The sequence below is a fragment of the Microtus ochrogaster genome, linkage group LG1 (assembly GCF_000317375.1).
Source record: "Microtus ochrogaster isolate Prairie Vole_2 linkage group LG1, MicOch1.0, whole genome shotgun sequence".
NCBI classification, from domain to species: domain Eukaryota; kingdom Metazoa; phylum Chordata; class Mammalia; order Rodentia; family Cricetidae; genus Microtus; species Microtus ochrogaster.
The window spans coordinates 56,709,178-56,731,327 of record NC_022027.1 but is presented as its reverse complement, the minus strand read 5'-3'; the positions used below and the strand labels follow the sequence as shown (position 1 = coordinate 56,731,327).

General features: G+C 42.0%; 1 protein-coding gene and 1 pseudogene across 1 annotated transcript in view; one reads left to right on the top strand and one right to left on the bottom strand.

Annotated features, from left to right (window-relative positions):
* The window catches only part of Brdt (bromodomain testis associated), a 51,017-nt gene that overhangs the window by 12,944 nt on the left and 15,923 nt on the right, over positions 1–22,150 (bottom strand). Inside the window, exons 6-13 of the mRNA XM_026785174.1 lie at positions 20,854–21,204; positions 14,585–14,713; positions 13,736–13,924; positions 12,236–12,408; positions 11,810–12,090; positions 11,572–11,697; positions 11,331–11,504; positions 1,663–1,724 (exon numbers count right to left, since the gene is read on the bottom strand). Coding sequence (XP_026640975.1) covers positions 1,663–1,724; positions 11,331–11,504; positions 11,572–11,697; positions 11,810–12,090; positions 12,236–12,408; positions 13,736–13,924; positions 14,585–14,713; positions 20,854–21,204 — 1,485 coding nt within the window. The remainder of the gene's footprint in view (positions 1–1,662; positions 1,725–11,330; positions 11,505–11,571; positions 11,698–11,809; positions 12,091–12,235; positions 12,409–13,735; positions 13,925–14,584; positions 14,714–20,853; positions 21,205–22,150) is intronic.
* On the top strand, positions 17,001–17,379 carry LOC101999903 (annotated as a pseudogene).

The window sequence follows — 22,150 nt, the reverse complement described above, 5'->3', positions numbered from 1 at the left end:
CCAGGATAGCCAAAACAATCCTGTACAATAAAAGAACTTCTGGAGGCATCACAATCCCTGACTTCAAACTCTACTACAGAGCTACAGTACTGAAAACAGCCTGGTATTGGCATAAGAACAGACAGGAGGACCAATGGAACTGAATAAAAGATCCGGATATTAATCCACACACCTTCAAACACCTGATCTTCGATAAAGAAACAAAAAATATCAAATGGAAAAAAGAAAGCATATTTAACAAATGGTGCTGGCATAACTGGATATCAACATGTAGAAGAATGAATATAGGTCCATATCTATCACCATGCACAAAACTCAAGTCCAAATGTATCAAAGACCTCAACGTAAAGCCAGCCATACTGAATCTCATAGAAGAGAAAGTAGGAAGTACACTTGAAAGCATTGGCACAGGAGACAACTTCCTAAATATAACCCCAGTAATAAGACACTGAAAGAAACAATAAATGGGACCTTCTAAAACTGAAAAGCTTCTGTAAAGCAAAGGACATGGTCAACAAGACAAAATGACAGCCTACAGAATGGGAAAAGATCTTTACCAACCCTACATCAGAAAGAGGTATGATCTTCAAAATATACAAAGAACTCAAGAAATTGGTCATCAAAAGAACAAATAAGCCAATAAAAAAATAAAGTACAGACCTAAACAGAGAACTTTCAACAGAGGGTTCTAAAATGGCTGAAAGACACGTAAGGAAATGCTCAACATTCTTAGTCATCAGAGAAATGCAAATCAAAACAACTCTGAGATTCCATCTTACACCTGTAAGAATGGCCAAGATAAAAAAACACTAATGACAACTTATGCTGGAGAGGTTGTGGGGAAAAGGGAACACTTCTGCATTGCTGGTGGGAGTGCAAGCTGGTATAGCCATTTTGGATGTCAATAAAACCACTTTTGGGAATGTATCCAAAGGATGCTCAATCATGCCACAAGGACATGTGCTCAATTATGTTCATAGCAGCTTTGTTTGTCATATCCAGAACCTGGAAACAACCTAAATGCCCCTTGACCAAATGGATAAGAAAAATGTGGTACATTTACACAATGGAGTACTACACAGCAGAAAAAAATGACATCTTGAATTTTGCAGACAAATGGATGGAGCTAGAAAACATCATTTTGAGTGAGGTAATGACAGTTATCACATGTACTCACTCATAGGTGGTTTTTAAACATAAAGCAAGGAAAACCAGCCTACAAATCACAATCCCAGAGAACCTAGACAACAATGAGGACCCTAAGAGACACATACATAGATCTAATCTACATGGGAAGTAGAAAAAGACAAGATCTCCTGAGTAAATTGAGCGCATGGGGAACTTGGGAGACAGTTGAAGGGAGGGGAGCAGCGAAAAATGTAGAGCTCAATAAATATCAATAAAATTTTAAAAAGTGACTTTTAAAATGTAAAAACATGATTTATTTTTTTCTTTTTGAATCTTTTGCTATACAACGCAGGCTAGCTGAAACCTTTGGTCCTCCTTCCTCAGCTTCCTCAATGGTGACACCATTTATGGGCACAAGCATGCCCAGTACTGCCTCTCCCCCCCCCCCTGCCAAGTTCTAAAGGAAGTTACTACTACACCCACAGTTACAGGACTACACTGTTTCCAACGTTGGCGTTAAAAGACTCAGCTTACCTTTATATTCTCTTTCGGAGGCAAATCATTCTGTTTTGTGTCAGTAAATTTAGGAAATATTTCTGAAAATTTATATAGACAATTATTTCAACATTTATAAGCTTAAAAAAAAACCCTACCAAGTACAACTTTTCCATATTAGAAATGAAGAAGTCTGACACTGACAACTTGCCAAAGGGACCCAACTCCCTGGTCACAGGGCGTCAGTCAAAGGGACCCAACTCCCTGGTCACAGGGCGTCAATCAAAAGGCACAAGTTCTCAGGTGGACAGAAGACCAGGTTCAGGAGCTCTGTTATAAAGTGACTATGGCTGATAACAAGTTGCATATTAAAAAATGCTAACATAGTAGATTTTAAGTATTTTCAACACAGAAAATATGTACTGGCAGGTAAGTTAATGTTATTAATTAAATTGTTCTAAGATGCATGCATATATCAAATATATTTTTGTAATGTTTTTCAAGGAAAGAAGTTAAATAAAACTTTTGGGGCTCATAAGAAAACAAAGAAAAGGCTCATTTCAAAAGATTGCCTTTAATACTAATCTCTCATACCAAGAAATTCTTACAACCGCAGATTTTGCCCTATTTAAACTAGGCCAATTTAGTTTGAATGGGAAAAGATATTTCCCCCAATCTTTATTGTTCATTATGGAATAAATACCTATTCAAAAATTCCACTTTGGATTACATTCAGGAAAAAACTAAGTGTGCTCTTTCACTATAAGGAACTTCAGTGAGAATTTAAAAAGAAAGTTACAAAACAGAGCCCAAGTTTTCAGACAACAGTACCAATTACACCAACTAAGGGGCCACAGTGTAGCTATCCAGAGCTTATGTTAAGTCATTGAGAACACACCAAGAGAAACAAAGAGTTACTTATTGTCTGTGAGGATGTACAGGATAAACTTATTAAATGACATATCTGATACCCTTGCTAGACTAGGATCCACCTAATTATCAACCCTCCATCTGAAAACTACTTGGCAGTTTCTACTAGATACAAACAAATGAGTTGAGTTGTCTATAGCTGAGAATGACCTTGAATTGCTCATCCTCCTGCCTCCACCTCCTAAGTATTAGGACAGCAGGGTATATCATCACACCTGGTTTGTATGATGCTTGTGGTGGTATCCAGGGCTGTGTTCATGCTTCCTAGGTTGAGTCCTTTATCACCTATAGCCCCCCAGGGAAGCAATGGGTTTCACAGGGCCTCCGTTCCCCTAGAAATGTCTGTTCAGCCCTTTCTGCCTGTCATGGTGAGACAAGGTTCCATTCTATTATTGTACAACCAAGTGTGGTGCCATATCCTCTCCGGCACAGCCTCTGCCACATGGTGAAGTGGCAGACTGGTTGGTAATCATTCATTGCTCCAAGCCAGTCGTCATTAACCACCTGAAGGGTATCTGGTTCAAGCCCAAGGGTGCCAAGGCTGGTCAACACTTACAACACTCTAATGTAGTAATTACCTTCTGCCCCCTGAGATGCCGTCAGTTTCCACTGGACGTGTTACTGTTTTTTCCTCTCTTAAAATATTTGTGCTGGACACTGTTAAAATTGCTAAAGAGCACTAAAAGCTGTGCTTTAATTTAAATAATTCAAGTATTCAAAATGACACGAGCTAGTATCACTCAGCCAAGGTTGATTTTAGTGTTGGGATTGGGTAGAGGGTGACTGGGAGACACTGAACACACTGAGGAGAGAGAGATCCAAGATCCTTCACACTTAAAGAAACTACAGTTTCAGCTTTGAACAAAAAACAAAAACACATTTCATTAATATAATGAATATATTATATTCATTAATATAATGTTATAACAACACATATCTATTAATCTTAGCTACTCAATCATGCACCTAAACTACAATGTCCTACAATGTAGACACCTTCGGGAATAAGAACATGACAGACCACACTGGTGTCCTGCTAAGAAAAGCTGATGAACATCTCCTTAGTTTTATGGCATGAAAAACTAACATTTAGGCTTATAAAAATTAGTACCTCAAGATCTGGAGACACTAACTAGATATTTTAAAATTATCTAGTACATATGGTATTTTTAACACTATACTATAGCATTTTTGATATTTCAATGCTGTACAGAATACAAGCAGGTGAAAAATGAGCGCCTACAGCTCAGGGCTGTGCTTCTTATCCTAATCTTAAGTAACTGCCCCCCAGGAACACAGTGAATATAAGTGCACATATGCATGTTTTGGCTATTAAGCTTAACAATATATTTCAATGAGTAATAACAATCTACCAGATTTGGGAAACACCAACTAAGTTGACAACAATTATGATCATGTATCTATTAGCAAAAAAATTCTCTGGGGCCTCTAAACAATAACGCATACCTACATTAAGAAACTCTCATTGAGTAATGTACATGAACCACAAGTCAAATGCATATGATGTATGTTGTGTTTGAATTTAATAGCTCTCAAAAACTTAAATTTTTGATTATAAAGTTCTTATTCTAAACTACACAGACAACTTACTACAGCTAAAATAAAATAGCTGGATTGGCAGAGTTGGTTAGCAGGTTTATTCAGTACCTGTTTCCCTATAAAAGCATTGAGGCCTGTGCTGCAGAGACAACAAACATCACCAGCAAGCTGGTTTGAAATAAAACCCCAATAGGTTGAATACAAACTCAAAATCACAAGGCAAAACCAGAATATGATGTCACACACACAAGAAATAATTACCAAACTTATGAGATTAGAGAAACCATGTTCCATTCTAACAGTCCATGGAAATGACTAAACTCACTGCGGTAGCTCCGTCTTGTTCTACAGAGACAGCAGGTCCTGAGGTGTGGGAGGATTTACCCAAAGGCATTGCCAAGACAACATTCTAGTGGTATACAAACCCTGACAACTGGTCCTGCACTAAGAGCCTTCGGCTATTTTCCTTGCAGTATTTGGAGTTTTCTTTAACATTGAAAACAAACCAGTCATAAAACCTTGCCCCTTTTACACTGAGTCTTTCAAGTTGAGTTAGAAAACGGAAAGCCACAAAGACCAGACAACTATAGTTATTCTCAAACACGACAGATAGCCCTTTGAAGCCCTAGGATTTAATTATTTCATGTGGATGACTATCCAGTTAATTTACATAGTGTTGTGAGCCACACGTGGGTTCCTCTGGAACCATGGCTCTAAACTGCAAACCACCCCAGCCCCTGGTACATTAAGACTATGCATACCTGTTTCCCTTGTCTATCCCACCTCAGACTCAGACACAGTATTAGAAAAAGTCATTCTCACACTGCCAAGCTGAGACGTACTATTACAAATAATGTATTTATCCAGGAAGATCTAGCTGTGTAGAAAAAAATAAAAAAATGCACAGGACAGAAATGATTATTGCAAGGTCCAACTTCAATACATACCTCAGTGTATGAACCTGTTTTTATTTATTTTATTTTTATTGTATTAAGCCTGGAGCTTTGGCTTTTATCTTTTTATACCCTTCTAATCCTTTCAATCAAAAGACTTTAATTGAAAGAAACTTGATCACATTCTCTGTGCTTCTGCAGAAAACCTCGATGACAGTGAAGTGATAAGTTACTTCATTCCTACTTAGAAACCACTGACAAAAGACAGAGCTGATGATTACTATGGAGATGCTTTGGTTACCTGTACATCAAACACATTAAACATCTTCAAATACTCTACTTTACACTAAGTGTCTGAGCTTACACTTATGTAGTTTCTCAGATCGTTTCCTATAAGGTTCCAAACAGAAGCACTAGTATTTTATTTATTTTATTATTTTTATTTATTTTTATTTTTTATTATTTATTTTATTTGTTTTTGTTTAACTGTTGAGCCAGAGTCTCAAGCAGCTGGGGCTGTCCTGGAGCCCTGAGAGTCTGATGCTTCTGCCTTCACTACCTGACTGGCTGAAGTACTGCGGTCAGTGAGCTGAGCCATAGGGCTCTTCTCGATACCTGGATTAAGTCACAGGATAAAGGAACTGGTTATATGTTCTCCATGTGCCACATCCGCTCGCTGAGTTTCCAAATTGTTCTAGCGGTTCCTGTGAGTGCCAGTGCAGCTAACACAGGCTGTGCGGAGTCAGCTTCATTTTCAAGCGTCTTCTACATATTGAATCTGACACTTGATATAGTGACCGGTATGAAAAATAAATTTAAATGTCCTTGATTTATCTGTACATGAGTGTTTGCAGTTGTTGATTTCAGCCAAAAAGAAAATGCAAATGATCCGACCACATTGTAATGAACAACTAAGTACCTCTGGTCTACAGGGTCTCATCCTCATTTTAGAAGGATTTAGGATGTCTTTAGCAACTCTTGAACAAATCTTTAGCAAATCTTGAAACAGATTTAATATCTTGCTTGAAATGATAGTTAACTCAATCTCCTAGATGTTTCAACAAGACATTCCTTGGAAATCTGTATCCTACTGTATAATTAGTCCTGTTTAACCAGGTAAAAAATGAGTATGTTATTAAAAATGTACAAATAATGGGCTCTTTGGGTGATTCAGAACAAACAGCCTTAGCGCGCCTTATAACACTCATGAAGTTTTAGTAGTATCGCCTATGCTGGCTAGTCTTGTTAATTTGACCCAAGCTACAGTCACCTGAGAGGAGGGAGCCTCCGCTGAGAAATGCCCTCCTAAGACTGTGCTGCAGGCCTGCAGAGCATTTTCTTAATGAGAGATTGATGGGGAGGGCCCAGCCTGCTGCGTGTGGTATCATCCCTGGGCAGGTGGTCCTGATTCTATAAACCACGGGGAGCAAGAAGGTAAGCAGCACCTTTCCAAGGGCTCTGCATCAGCTCCTGCCTCCAGGTTCCTACCCTGCCTGAGTTTCTGCCCCAACTTTCTTCCATGATGAAAAATGACATGGGATTTTGGGTAAGAAAAGCCTCTGAATGCTTAAAGCTTGCTGAGCTGTTGTGTGGAGCATGGAAGACAAGATTGCCGAGAGCAGTGCAGACGACGGAGACCTGGCTTGTCAAGTCTCCAAGGGAGGTTTGAGAGCCCCTTAACGATGTGATGAGGGTCATTTGGTATTGAGTCGGGAATATGTGGTTCTGGCTAACCGGGGCTGAAGAAACAGCTGTGGTTAGCAAGAGACCAGAACCACTGAAGTAAATTTTTGCTTTACTGGAACAACTGATGCTGGTCAGTTGGGGCTAAGAAATTAGCAGTGAATAAGAAGAGACCAGCATTACCGAGGTAACGTTTTCTGAAGAGTATTTCCTTGGAGTCAGCACCACAAGCTGTGCTCCAGAGGTGGTCAAGGTTGTCTCTTGTGCTGGCAGTCAAATTAGTCAAGAGTCACCCAAATGGTACTGGTTCTGAAGGCATGAAGGGATCATGGGGAGCAGCTGAGGCTTGGCTCTGAGAGGCCAGAGGAAGCCATTTGGAAGGTGTAGCTCAAGCTGCAGCGGAAGCCCTAGAACTGAAGGGCCATTGCTGAGAAGTCGAGGCCTGGCACCATAAAGAGGAGAGGCTGTTGGTGAAAGTGCAATCCAGCTGCAGCAGGGACCCCAGCATTTTGGAGATGCCAGCACCATGGTGTGGCCACCTAGAACAGCAGCAGTGGAGTGGAGCATCCTGGGTCTAGAGGACAAGCTGTGTGCTGAGCGGGTGGAGCCAGAGAAGTGCGGGGTGGAGCCAGAGAAGTGCGCCCAGCCCTTTGGAGGAGCCCAGAAGGTCACTAGTGGATCTGAGACACCATACATTGTGTTAATACACAGCTGGAGTTGTGAGAAGTTATTTTTTATTTTACAGGAACCCACAGTTGAGACTTTAAACTTTTGAAAAGTTTTACAAAGACTGGATTTTAAAAGAAAGTTTGGATAAGAGACTAAACTTTTAAACATTTGAATTTTTAAACACTGTGGACCCTTTAAAATTTGGAATATTTTATATTGTGATGTTCATATCAATGCAAGATCTTGGGGATGAACAAGAAAGGAAGGTTGTGGCTGAACAGTGATGTGCTTGTGTATCAAGCTGACTAGGGTCAGAGATGCTGGCTGGCAAGGAGAGAGCCGCAACTGAGAAAATGTTTCTATCCAATCAGGCTGTAGGCAGGCCTGTGAAGCATTTTCTTAATCAGAATTGATGGGGAGGATCCAGGCCATTATGGGTGGGGCTACCCCTGGGCTGATGGTCCTAGGTTCTGTAAGAAGGCTGAATAAGTTATGGCAAGCAAGCCAGTAAAGTGTGCCCTCCACGGCCCCTGCATCAGCTCCTGCCTCCAGATTCCTGTCCTACTTGAGTTCCTGTCCTGACTTTCTTCAATAGTGAACAGCGATATAGAAGTGTAAGCCAAATAAACCCTTTCCTACCCAACTTCTTTTTGTCACGGTGTTTCATCACAGCAACAGAAACCCTAACTAGGTCATTACTTTTAAAATGTCTGCCACACCTAAGCAGCGCACCACTATAGCAGAACCAACCCATAACACAACAGGAACAGAAGGCGAGGAATCAGAAGGGAAATCTGAGTCTGCCCAGACACTTCAAGCTGTAAAGCATTGTAACTAAAGGAAACAAAATTGCCTAGAGTCAAGTGGCTGAAATAACACAGGGGGAAACTGCCACAGGATGGAGCCAGTGATCCCCTGCTGTGGAAGGGGAAGGAGCTGTGAGGCCCCACCTTTTACTGGAAGAGACAGCTACCCCAATGGGTAACCACCAGTGAAGGATTCATGCCTTTTTTTCTTTTGAGGGTAAAGTTTCACCCTTAATGACACTCAATGGGATGGACACACACTTGAACACACACTCACTTGTGCGCACACACATGTACATATATACTCAGACACACACAGAAGGGACAATTGGGGAGAGAGGAAGGGGATGAGCAGGAGTGGGAGGGGGAGACACAGAAGGTGGTTGAGTGTAATCAAAATATATGCGTGTATGAAAATGTCATAATGAACCCATTATTAAATATAATTAACATATGCTAAGAAAATTTTAACAAATGCAGTATGACAAGTATTAAAACAAATTAAAAATAAGGATTAGCTTAATAATAAAGTATATAAGTCACCAAAGCTTCCAGAAAAACTGCTTCTGTTACCTAGACTCTTGAGATCACCACAGTACACTGTATCCATTCTAAACAAATCACAGAAAATCTTACTGATCCTTGCAGTGTAATTTTTTTGAGACAAAGTATCATTACTCGTCCATGCTGGTCTTAAGCTCATAGCACTCCCTCCTCAGCTTCCTCAATGCTGGGGTTACACGGAAGTGCGACTATGCCTAGCTCCACTCTTATTACATGTCTTTGTTAATACACCGGATTTTCACCTTTTGGGGGTTAAATAACCCATTTCGACCAAACAGTGGAGGTTGGCAACATGTTTGTCATCAGAGCTAAGACTGCCATGTGCAAGGACAGCTGTGCTTTTCACCCCTTTACAAAGAAAATTACTCATAATCTACCATACAGTTAAACAGGGTTTCCCCCAAAAAGTAGATAGGCTGCAAGAGGAATAACGAGAGTTTGAGTCTAGCCTGGGCTACACAGTGAGATTCCATCTCAAGCAACAGCAAGAAACAATTTACAGCACCCACTGAGCAGAAACGGGTCTCAGTGTAACAAGTCACAGATTCATTAGGTGGTCTGAGGTTTATATACAGCTCAGTGTTTAAACTGCTTGCCTGCTACATCAGAGAGACTGTCGATCTCTAGGACCAGAGGCAGGGAGAGAATTGGCTATTTTTATTTTTAAAATGTACATTTTAAAACAGTTTCTGAGTCAGTCTATGAGTGCAGATCTATGACTTCACTACTTGGGGTCATAAAAGCAACCTGGATTTTTTAAAGTATTATTTTATGCTTAGGAGTCAAATATAAGAAATACTTCTGAACAGAAGCTCTAAATGATTTAAAAATCTATCAGAATGACAAATTCTAACCAGAGCAAAAATTCTGTCCCATTTTACAAAATTTACTGCAAGTTCAAGAATGGCCTGGGCTACAGAGCGAGTTCCAGAGCGACCCAGGAAACTCGGTGAGGACAGAGCTTATACACAAGCACAACTGGCCTGGCTTCCTACACCACAGAACAAAACAAAAGCTCTCTGAGAAACATGACAGCAACCACGAATGCTGGTCATAAAATACAAATTTAGCAATGTTTTAAGATTAGAATTCTGAGAATGAGCTATTCTGTTAAAGTTAGAAAATAGATATCACACCATTTAAAGAACATATAACTAGTGATACATTTTCTCTTCAAGTACATACTAGAAAATTCTATGAAGAGTGGGTATGGTACAGCACACCTGCAATCGCAGCATTTGGGAGACAGATGCAGAAAGATTGCTGAGTTCAAGTCCAATCTGGTCTACAAAGCAAGATCAGGCTACATAGTGAGTTGGACCAAAAAATAAAACTAAAAAGGAAAAAAAGAAAGTATTCTAACTATTAAAGTACCTACATCGAAAAATTATTATATGGTATTTTTTCTAACACACAAAGCATTTATTGAATTTTAAAAGTTAAATAATTCAAACTAATAGAATAATAGTTTTATCCTACAAATAAAAGACAAAGACAAAGTGCTGTAACTTATTAGGTCACAAATGCTTTATTCAATGAAATTACAATTGTAAATTGTTACAATTTAAAATACTAAATGCAACTTGGATTTTTTCCAATATTGTTTTATGCTTAGAAGTCAAATATAAGAAATACCTCATAATAAAAGAGCTCTAAGTGATTTTTAAAATGTATCAGAATGACAAATTCTAACCAAAGTAAAACTTCTTTTTGAATTTTACAAATTTTTTGTTCATCACTACGTACTCAGAAACGTGAAAACCAGATGCAGTAATTAGCGCCACAGAAAAACAAACGAAACAAAACCAAAGGAAGACAGAGTTACTGCGAGCCAGCAGAATCTGACTGTGGACTACACAGAAAGAACGCCCTCTAGCTGGAGTTTCTGAAGAGTTCTTTTCAATTAAAAAGGAGGAATGAACCTCAACACCAAAAAATCTTATTTACAATAAAGCAAATTTTAGGGAAGAAAGTGCCCTGAATCCTGCATTTGCTGTTCGGTTAAAATACATCAGCATTGCCAAGCCAGCATCATGGTAGTGGGCAGTGACCACATGCCAGCTACGGAACTAGTAATGGAAAACAAACGAAGCACGAGCGACCTGGTTCAACACAACTGGCACCTTGTACAAGAGAATTTACTTTCCTATAGATGAAAGATGATACTCTATAGTTAAGAAACAGATAAAGTGAAATATATGCCCCACAAATATTGAGATGAGTGGCTTAATTCAAAACGACAGTTCAACTCAGAAAGCGGTGTCCAAATAGGACATACCTTACAACTCTGGAGTGCCCCGAAGTGCACTGAGGTTTTCCAAATAAAGTTCCCAGAATCTCAAAAGTGCTTAAAGCAACACTCCCTTCTTTAAACCCAGTATATTTCCTAGGTAGCGCCCTGCCGGGAGTAAGCTTCTTTTGACGTGTCAGACCTGCAAGTCACCTCCTATATGCCTTTCATACAGTATCTCTTTTAAGGAAAGAGTAACGCGTTTTAATAAGGATCACGGCACCCAAGCACAGGTCCTCCTCCCAAGCAGGGTCCCGCTGACTCTATGGGAAGGCCACTCCCCCCACCGGCGGGCGCCTGGGGCCAGCTAACCTGGTTCCGAGTCGCTGCTGTCGGAGGAGCTCGAGTCGCTGCTGCTGCTCGCGGAGCCCGAGCTGTTGCTGTCGCTGCTGCTGCTGCCGCAGCTGCTGCTGCTGTCACTCAGGCGGGACCCGCTCCCCAGCCCGGGCTGTGGCGGAGGCGTGGGCGGGGGCTGCGGCTTCTCGGCTGCAAAACAGGGAGCATTAACCCCCAGTCAGCGGTTGCCGGCGGGCACTGGGAAACCGCCATCTACCTTTTGCTGGACGTTTTGTTTGCCGTTTCCTACAGTTCAGCTGGTTGTTGACGTCCAGCAACCGCCTCTCCAGCTCCAGTTTTTTCTGGGAATGGAGCTCTTCCTTAGAGCGGACGACCTTCTTCGCTGTGGGAGGGGGCGACCGTGAGAGAGGGCGGGGCGGGGCCGGGCGGAGTGGGCGGGGCCTCGCAGTAAGGGTCGGGAAGGGACTGGACGTGGCTGGGAGAGCATGGTTTACCTTGGGGCTTCAGTGACCGCTTCCGTAGACAGGCGAGGACATACTTCTCCAATTCTCTAAGTGTTGATGTCTTCAGAGTCTCAAAGTCAATCTCGATCTCGTCTGGGTTGGAGTTTCTCAGGGAAGGCTCCCTTGACTGTATTATATGAACTATGCGCCCAAGTTTTTCCCCAGGAAGTTTGTTTATATCCAGACTCAACTGCCTTTTCTCATCATAGTTCATGGGCTTTGCGTTGTCTTCATCGTCAGATTTCAAAGGTGGTTTCTTCTTTTTTGGTTGACTGTAATAGAATTATACATTTGTTTCATCCTAATCAACTAATCTAGGTAGGGGGATGGAAACCAGGGTTTTGCATAGGCTAAAAAAGCGCAATCTATTACCAAGCTACCCTTCGGGCAAAATCAATTCCCGCTGAACGTACTTACTTGCTCTTGGGCCTTTCTTTTTGTTTAATTAGTTTAAGCTTTTTCTTTGTATTTTCATCTCTGTTATTAACCTTTTTTCTTTTCGGTGCCCTTCTAGACTTCTCATTCTTTTTTTTTAGCTTACGTAATGGAACTTGGGACAGAACTTGTAGCTGCTGATGAACAGCATTAAGCTGGGAAAGGAAAAAAAAAATCCTTTAGGCATTCATGGATCATTGAAGCCACCAGAAAAACATGCTACTCCAAAGTCATCCCATCCCCCTTTGTGAAAGTCAGCTCATGTTCTGCTTCCTCCAGGATTTTGCTTCATTTTACAAGTCCAGCGATTTGAAGGGTGTGTATAAAACTTCAAACATTATCTCATGCTCAACCTAAACTCTTACCATCTAAAACTGGTCCAGGAGGACTGAAAACATAGCTCAATAACACAGCACTTGCCCATGCAAGCTCCTAGATTTGAAGCTATCATTATAGATAGACAGACAGACAGATATAGCATGGTGATAAAGTTAACACAGCCCAAGAACAGTTAGCATTTCAAGGTGTTAAGGTTTCTTTCAAAAGGTTTCTTTTTTTAATAATTTGTGTGTGTGTGTGTGTGTGTGTGTGTGTGTGTGTGATCACATATATACAAGTGTCTGTGAAGGTCAAAGGTATTGGTCCCTTTGGAGCTGGAGTTACAGGTGGTTGTGATTAGCCAGATCCAGATGCTAGAAATTGAACTCAGGCCTTCTGGGAGAACAGCCAGTGCTTGTAACTGCTAAGTCATCTCTCCAGTCCCAGTCTTTAGGCATGAGTGTTGTGGGATATTTTGTTTGTGTTCTGACAAATAAAGTTTGCCTGGAGATAGGAGGGCGGAGCTAGCCACTATTTAACCATAGAGATCTGGAGGTCTGTACAGAGAGGAGACAGGAAGTGACAAGGCAAGGTGGAGACAGGATCCCAGCCTTTTGGACTGGAGGAATGGGAGAGGAAGGTCCCTGGTGGCTGCTCCTCTCATCCTCTGATCGTTTAGGTTTTACCCCAATCTTTGACTCCTGGTTTTTATTGATAAGATTAATTAGATTTACGCTTCATAGGATCTCAGAACATGGTTGGTTTTATCATAGAAAGTAGCAAATGGTCTCATTTATAAAAGATCCCACATTGTGCTATAATACATTTCAATAAGAATCAATCACTCAGACTAGGAATGTAAATAGAATTGTAAAAAATTCCCAGACATCATGGTACACACCAACAATTTCAGCACTTGAGGTGAAGGCAGAAGGATCAGAAGTTCATTACAAGCCAGGGTAGATGAGACAGTTTCCAAGAGGAGGAAAAAGGACGTGGCTCTAGAATTGAATAGCATATAGATATTTTAGTAGGAAATATTAGAGATGGCAAATGTGCCAGGAAGTAACTAAAGTTATAGACAGTGAGCGACTTAAATACAGCAGCTGTAAACCTACGTGCGTCTGTCCAGGACCAGCAGCCCAGGTACCACAGGAACACTACCTGTTCCTGAAGCTTGGCAAGGTGCTGCACTCGCTCGTCCTCGGAGTCTTCAGAAGAGCAGTCCTCGGAGGAGGCCGCGCTGCTGCTCTCTCTGCCAAGGGCTTTCACACTGCTTGTCGTAAGGCGACGTGCGTGCGTGCTCTCAGCAGGTTCGTCAGGAATCTTGGCAAAACGCATTTCAAAAACATCCTATAATGGAAAATTAGCCTGTTCACTTTTTTTTTGGTTTATTTTGAGACAGTTTCACCATGTCCAGCTAGGCTGGAACTTGAAATCCTCCGGCCCACCTCCAGAGTGCTGGGATTGTAGACGTGTGCCACCTGGTTTGGTTTTCTCCATTTCTGATTTAATACAATTAGAACATTTTAAAAGCACACACACTGGCATATCTGGGGCAGGCTTCTTTAAGACACCAGAAGAAATGCAAGATGACACTTCTTTCTGTCTGTCTGTCTGTCTGTCTGTCTTGGCAAATTTCCTCCCCATTTCTCAGCAGTATTGATCTCTCATATTACAAAGGGAACCAGCTCAAGGGCTGGGTAGTTAGGTAAGCCATATCGTAAATATTCAACCTTTCAATGACAAGACTGGGCCCTTTTCTACAGCGAGTCAGGTGCTCAATCGACTCTACAAGGAGCTGACTGTTCTCTCTCACTAACGAAGCATCAGTTTCTTCTGCAGTCGGCTTCTTCATTTCAAAATGCGCCACTAAAGGTTGTAACTCCAGGAATTTTAAGCCTCTACAGTTGAATACATCCTCTGTAAATTGTTTAGTACTATTTAAGGACAGAGGTGTCCCTGTTGTGACATGCTCAGAGCACAGAGCATTCGCCGTGAGTAAAGGCTCACCTGAAGCATTCTAGCCATTGCCACGACTTCATGATCTGGAGGGTTGTATTTGTAGCAGTTCATAAACATTAATCTGACATCTGCAGCAAATTCATGTGCATCCTTATATTCTTGGTTGTCCATTTTCCCCTAATAAAAGAAAAATTAGAAGGATTCAAGGCAAGTAAAGTCAATTCACATGAAGCAATTTAGACATAAAGAGAAATGCAGAAAAATGACAGAAAATACTTTCAACTTCTGGATAAGATGGTAGAGTGTCAAGATAATAAAATTAGACTTAATTCCAAAGAGAGGAAAAACTTTTGAAAATCATAAACAGGATAATAGGGCAGCTGAAAACTATGGAGAAACCGATGGGCAACACAGCAAAAAGAAGCCAAAGACAAACACAGGCCCAGCAATATGGCTCCCTGGTTAGCGGAGAGGAAGCAGAAGCTACATCCAGAAGATAAGCCAGGCAGCCCCAGTGAGACATACTTGGTGGTTCTATCCATGGGATAAACCCACGGATCTCACAAGCCTCAAATCCAATTGTGGCCCTTGCTGGGAGAATGACCTTTTAGGCAGAAGGGGTCTGCTGTGGGAGAAGTCCCATGGTTCAGAGGGCTGTGCCTAGATCTCATTAGAGCCTGAATTCAATCTGTCGTAGCTCTAACGTGGGAGACAACTCTAGGAATGGCTGCTGGCAAGAGGGGTACAATACACTAGGAGTGTGACAAGAGACTTGACCTGGCAGTGCCATGTCCAGAGAAGACCTTGTCAACTGATACAACTGGAACTGACACCCCTGAGCCTAAGGTCAAGGGGTGGATCAGCCGTGAGGTCCAGTGGGCAAATCTGTGTCTGTAGCCACACCCCTCCAGCTAGGGACAGATGCCCTTGCAGATCTCAGCACTGGTCGCTTTTCCTTCTTTCAGTGTGCTTGGAAGAAACTTTCGGGCCAGGACGCTAGCTACCCATGGGCCAGGAGTTTCCAGAGAGTAGGAGAACCTTCTCAGTGCAGACTAAAGTGTGCAGTTGGCAACGGAGATCACTGGTTTTCAGATAGGAAAATACTGAGGTGATGGCAGCTCTGATGGACACAACACACGAGACCATTAGAGGTCACAAAGTCAGCTGCTCTGTCCCTGCAGTTAGCCACCTCAGTTTCCAATGGTCAGGAAAGAAGCCACCACTTCTGCCTTTGGCTCACCGCGGCATGCATGACTCCCATGTGGCGGCCAGAGGACAGCCTGTGGGAGTCAGTTTCCTCCTCTACTGTGTGTGTCCCAGGAGTCAAACTCAGGTTCTCGAGACAGACTGAAAGTTTACCTGCTTAGCCATCCATCTGTCCCTATGGTTTTTCTAATTTTTAAGAAATAATACTGTGATTTCATTACCTTTTTAAAAGTCACTTAAAAAATTAGATGTCCCTTTTCTCTTTTTCCTGATCTTATCTGATGTATTAAAAAAAAAAACCTTGAAGTTCTTAATTTCCTATTCCATTCACATTATATAACTTATTTTCTTGTTATTGAGTAATTTTTTCCATTTAAAAAATTTTCCCCTAGTATGTACTTTCTCCTCTTTCCTTCATCCTGGCTTTTACTTCTCCTCTTTCTCTGCCCCTGCCATAGCCTCATTCATTTACTACTTTCACATTTAATTATTGTTTTTAACTTTAAACATACTCTACATTAGCTTTGCCATTTCCTGACTATTAATGATATATTAGTGATCTTTAATCAATTTTCACTGCACTTCTAAATCTCATGTTTAAAAGTTGTTTTCTCCTGTCCTGGTGCTGTGGGGAATTGAGCCCTAAAGGGCAGACTGTTCACTAAGACAAAAAAAAACAAAACAAACAAACAAAAAAAAACCAAATTAAACTCGAGATATCAAACAAACAGATGTATAAATCACAACACCCAAAACCAGTAGACATCAAGAAGACATCTCCAAAAAGAGTGTACCTTTCCTTAGCTGCTGAGTTCAAAGACACTGTGTGAAGATTTCAAAAGTTTACTAGTAAAAATGATCAGGACCTTAAGGAAGACACAAAAACAGAGGAACAAAGGAAAGAAGTCAATCACAGACCTGGAGGGAAGGAAGGCCAGGGACTCCAGAGAAAGTGAAAAGGAGGAGGAGTCCATATGGCCTTGGGCAAAGGTCACCATTCTCTCAGTCAAACCCAAGAAGACAGCGTGAGGGGATGACCCACAACCAGCTTCCTACTACACAGGGAACAGAGGAATCCCCAAATCTGGAAGGAGACAAGGGAACCACTCCTTTCACTCACACTCAGTACCGCACTTTAATCTCAGAAGAAAACAAGATAGGTACCAGTAGGGAAGGGAGGACCAGATTGCCCTCTACTTAAAATAAGCCCATCAAGACTCACCGGGAGGCCCCCTCCCTTTCTACCTCCTATGCCGCCATGGTGCCTGTGAAAAAGCTTGTGGTGAAGGGGGGCAAAAAAAGAAGCAGGTTTTGAAGTTCACCCTTGATTGCACCCACCCTGTAGAAGATGGGATCATGGACGCTGCTAATTTCGAGCAGTTCCTCCAGGAGAGAATCAAGGTGAACGCAAAGCTAGGAATCTCGGCGGAGGGGTTGTGACCATTGAACGGAGCAAGAGCAAGATCACTGTCACTGCCAAGGTGCCTTTCTCCAAAAGGTATTTGAAATATCTCACCAAAAAATATCTGAAGAAGAACAATCTCCGAGACTGGCTGCGTGTTGTCGCCAACAGCAAAGAGAGCTATGAGCTGCGCTACTTCCAGATTAACCAGGATGAAGAGGAGGAGGAGGATTAAGACACATTGGTCTGGAATGTTTTGTATTAATTCATAAATACAATTTAAGAACAACAATAACAAAAGACTCACCGGAAACCTCAGGCCTCATAAATACTGTAAGCAATGCAGCAGGATACAGAAGTGACATAAAAAAACCAATAGTTTTTCTAGCACACCAATAATGAATTTACAGAGAAGGAAACTGTGTGTGTGTACACAAGCACATGGGGTGGGGGGCCCACCATAAAATGCATTCTGAAAGAAGTACTCCCAACAGCTCAATACATGAGAAGCAAGAACGGTAGTTTGCATTGTGTGGTATCAGAAAGCTCTATGAAGCAGAGGAAATTGTCTGCAGAGTGAAGAAATAGATACCCAGTGAGATGAAAGAAAACCCTGGCTGACCACACATCAGGCCACTGGACAGACAGCTAATGTCTCCCCACACACACATATGCACACACAACAAAACCCTCATCACCCGAAACAGACTACTGAAGCTAATGCAGAGTTCTTAAGGGAAGAAAGCCAAATAGCCAATAAATATTTGACAGTGTTCAATATCCTTATCCATCTGAGAAGTAAAAATAAAACTACATGGATTTTTTTTATCTTACCCCAGTCAGAAGGAAACAAACAGCACACGCTGGGAGAGATGCAGCAAAGTAGCGAGCCTTATACATTGCTGTGGAAATGTAAATTGGTATACGCTCTCCATGTCAGAATGGAGTGTCCTCAAAAAACAAGAGAACATGGCCATGACCAGCATGTGAGTAAGTCCACAAAAGTCTCTACATCACACCCACCCCAATGACACGTGTGAAGTCATGGATGTTGCTGTTCTGTGCATGACACACAAGGTGTGGACCCCCCTGAGATGTCCATCCGTGGGTGACTGGTGAAAATGTGGCACCCACAATGGAGCTGTGCTCAACTCTAAAGAGGAAGGAAGTTGTAAACTTTGTAGGAAAATGGACAGAACTGGAGATTAAGAGAAATAAGACAGAAAGACAAACATCATGTTTTCTCTTCCACGAAGAATCCAGATTTAAATTTGTGTCCATTCATGTGTATGTATATGCACAGTATATACATATACTGTATATAGGAAAGTAGAGAACCTCTCTAGAGAGGCTGCAGAAAGAGCAAACCGAAGGCCCGGGGCGGCACAGGATGGCAGACACAAACAAAGTGTAAGATGTACATGCATGACAATGTCACAGCCAATGATACACATGTGTGTAAACTCAGCTCTTGGAGGTAGAATCAGGAGGATCAGGAGTTCAAGGTCTTTCTCAGTTATGCAGCAAGTTTGAAGTCAGCTTGAGCTACATGAAACCCTGTTCCAACAAATGAACAAAGGAACCCGTTTCTTTATATGCTAACATGGAAGGAGGGAGGGAGGGAGGAAACGAAGAAGGACACTTACCTTTTTATTTAACAAATGTCAACCATTGTGCTTTATTTTCAGATTTTACACTTAGAAAAGAAATCAGCAAAAGAGAACGAAAGAGGCATTCTAGACAGTGCTTCCAGACTGTCTTGGCTGGCCAGTTTTATAGTAATAAAGCAAGGGTGTTAAAAACAGAAGAGTAACAGGGATGTGGGTTCCAGGTTCAGGTTGCTGCATGAAGAGGGTAGGATATAGAGTTGATATTATAGACAGGAAGAAGCTGGAAAGAAAACCCTAGACACCATTGAGCACACACAGGCCATGAACTGGGGAATTACTCAAGGTTCATTTTAAATGAAAAAACAGCAAGGTCACCAGGCGGTGGTGGCGCGCCCACCTTTAATCCCTGCACTTGGCACTTGGGAGGCAGAGGCAGGCAGATCTTGTGAGTTCAAGGCCAGCCTGGTCTCAAAGAGCTAGTTCCAGGAGTGTAGTGGCTCATGCCTGTAGTCCCAGCATTCACAAGGCTGAGGAGGGTGGATCATGAGACAGCCTGGGATAGATGTAACTATTTTGTTTTTGTTTGAGACAGGGTTTCTCTATGTAGCCCTGGATGTCCTGGAACTCACTATGTAGACCAGGCTTGGCTTTGGACTAAGAGATCTGCCTTCTTCTGCCTCCCGAGAGTTAGGATTGAAGGTGTGCACCACCATACCTGGTTAATTTTCTTTTAAAACTTTGTGTATATAGGTGTCTTCCTTGTATGCATGTCAGTGCGCTATGTGCATGCCTGGTGTCCACTGAGGCCAGAAGGCACTGGGTCTTCTGAAACTGCAGTTGAAGACAGCTGTAAGCCACTGTGTTGTTGCTGGGAACTGAACCCAGGTCCTTTACAAGAGAAGTATGTGCTGTTAGCCACTGAGGCATTCTGCATCCCCGAGAACATAATTTTCTACCAATCATATCAGTGACAACTGAAAATGATTTCAGAGATACAGTAAAGCTGACATCCCTCTAATGGCCTTCTAACTGGTGTGTACACAGCTCAGTCATGAGGTAGTACTCATGTTTAATGGGTGCTTTTCCTTAAGACTCAGGTTTCCCTCACATCCTCCATACATACAAGCTCATACAAAGATACTGTTCTGAATTGTTTGCTTTACCACCTAGCCATTCTACAGGTTACCTTCTCCGCTTGAAACACCCTACAACTATAAACTCCTATTTATTTCAACGTACGGTATTTAAGATAGTATTCCTCTTTTTGTTTATTTTTCAAGAAAGGGTTTCTCAGGAGTCCTAGCTGTCCTGGAACTTGCTCTGTGGACCAGGTTGGCCTAGAATTCACAGAGTTCCACCTGTCCCTGTCTCCTGAGTACTGGGATTAAAGGTGTGTGCCACTGCTAGCTCATCCTCTCTAACCTTTGGGACTGAGCTTGCATATGTGAGAAGGTAAAATGTGCTTTTAAGGACATAACTGTTAAAAACTTATGGCATGGATCTTCAGACCGAAAGGGTTAATTTCCTGTACAAGATGGATAAATGAGAAGCCAGCTAAAGAGAGGAAGGCAAATTATATACAAAGGAAGGTAAATTGCTTGACAGCAGATAGATGCTGGAAAGTTCTCCAAGTGCTGAGAGAAAATGGCTATCATTCAGAATTCTATATTCAGGTGAGGAATCATTCATGATTCATCTATCTATGAACTCTTAAAGAGTGACACTAACTGAACTAATGTGAGGGACAGCAGAATACGAGAAATGAGGGCAAACACAAAGTTTAGTAACATGTTGACAAACTTTACTGTATTGATAAAAATGAAGAAACAAAACTGTGCTTTAAAGAGAACCAGGGCTGAGGAGATGCGCAAGACTGAGGACCTAATTTGCTCTCCACTGGCCTGTAAATAGAGGTGGTCACAGGAAAAACGAAAAGATGTGTTTAACATCCCAACGATCCACTTCAGGTGCTAGAATTCTGGTGATGTAATTTTTCTTCACAATTCTCTGGACATTAGATTAGCTTTCTTTGCCATGATGAAATACTTTTACAATCAAGAAAAGAAAAGAAAGCTCTTCCCACTCAGGCAGTGTTTTACCTTAATAGTTCCGAGATCCATGGGATTTGTGACAATGTCATAGTAGTTGTGGAGCCCCAGAGCATCAACATCCACAGGACTATAGAAGGGCCACGCGTACGGCAAGTGTTTCTTGGCCAGCATTTCTTTAAGAATCTCACTGCAGTACTTCAATTGTTCAGTTACTCTGACTGTTTTTAAAACTCTGTGTTGTTGCTGAGAGTCTGGCAAAACACTCTTCAGTATGTTCTCTTTCACCGAAATGCTCATTGACTTCGTTTCTCGGGTCGTCTGAGGAGACTTGCTGCTTGCTCTAACTGTGGAAGTGGTCGGAGTGGTGGTGTCTGCTCTCCTCTTCACACCCTTTGTGATCTGAACAAATTCAACAACAAGTGACCCTTAAGGAGACACCACTCATTGGTAAAGCAGAAAACTGCATCACACACTAATGTCAGTAGAAGTGAATTCCCCTTTTACAGACAGAACAAAAACTCTGATGTTCCCTTCCCATAATCTGAAGAACAATCTTGCACAAACCTTAAAGACTAGTGAAAAATGGAAAATCAAAGTCATAGTTATACCAGTAATGTCTCTGGGAGCATGAAATGAGCTGGGACACACAAATTAAAACAGCTGTGTGTCAGGTATGGCGGCATGGCCCACGTGTGTGTCAGGTATGGCGGCATGGCCCACGTGTGTGTCAGGTATGGCGGCATGGCCCACGTGTGTGTCAGGTATGGCGGCATGGCCCATGTGTGTGTCAGGTATGGCGGCATGGCCCACGTGTGTGTCAGGTATGGCGGCATGGCCCACAGTGTTGATGGGCTTGAGGCACCAGGAGTGAGGATTCCAGAAAAGGTCCATTAATAGTGAGATCTTGCCTCAAAACAAAACAAAAAAACTATCTACAATTGTAATTGCTACATTAAAAGAAAAACAAAAACCACCAGTGTAACTATGGATAATTTGTTTTGCTTGTTTTTGAGAGGGCTTTCTCTGTAGCCCAGGCTGTCCTCAAACTTAAATGCCTTCCACACTGTTCTCCAGTTTGTGATTCCTGCCTTAGCCGTGAGCACTAGCACTCCAGGGCTACACCACCAAGTCTGGATCAGAGTAGACAGCTTATAATAGGAAGACTGTCAAGACCCTACTTTAGAAACCTGTAAGCTGGGGTTAATATTAGAGGGCTCTGTCCACAACATGCATAGACAGGTGTGCAGCATCCACAGCAGACTCAAAATTGCCCGAAACTTCAGCTTCAGGGGATTTTATGCTCTTTTCTATCCTCCAAGGTAACCATTGTGACTCACACTCACAC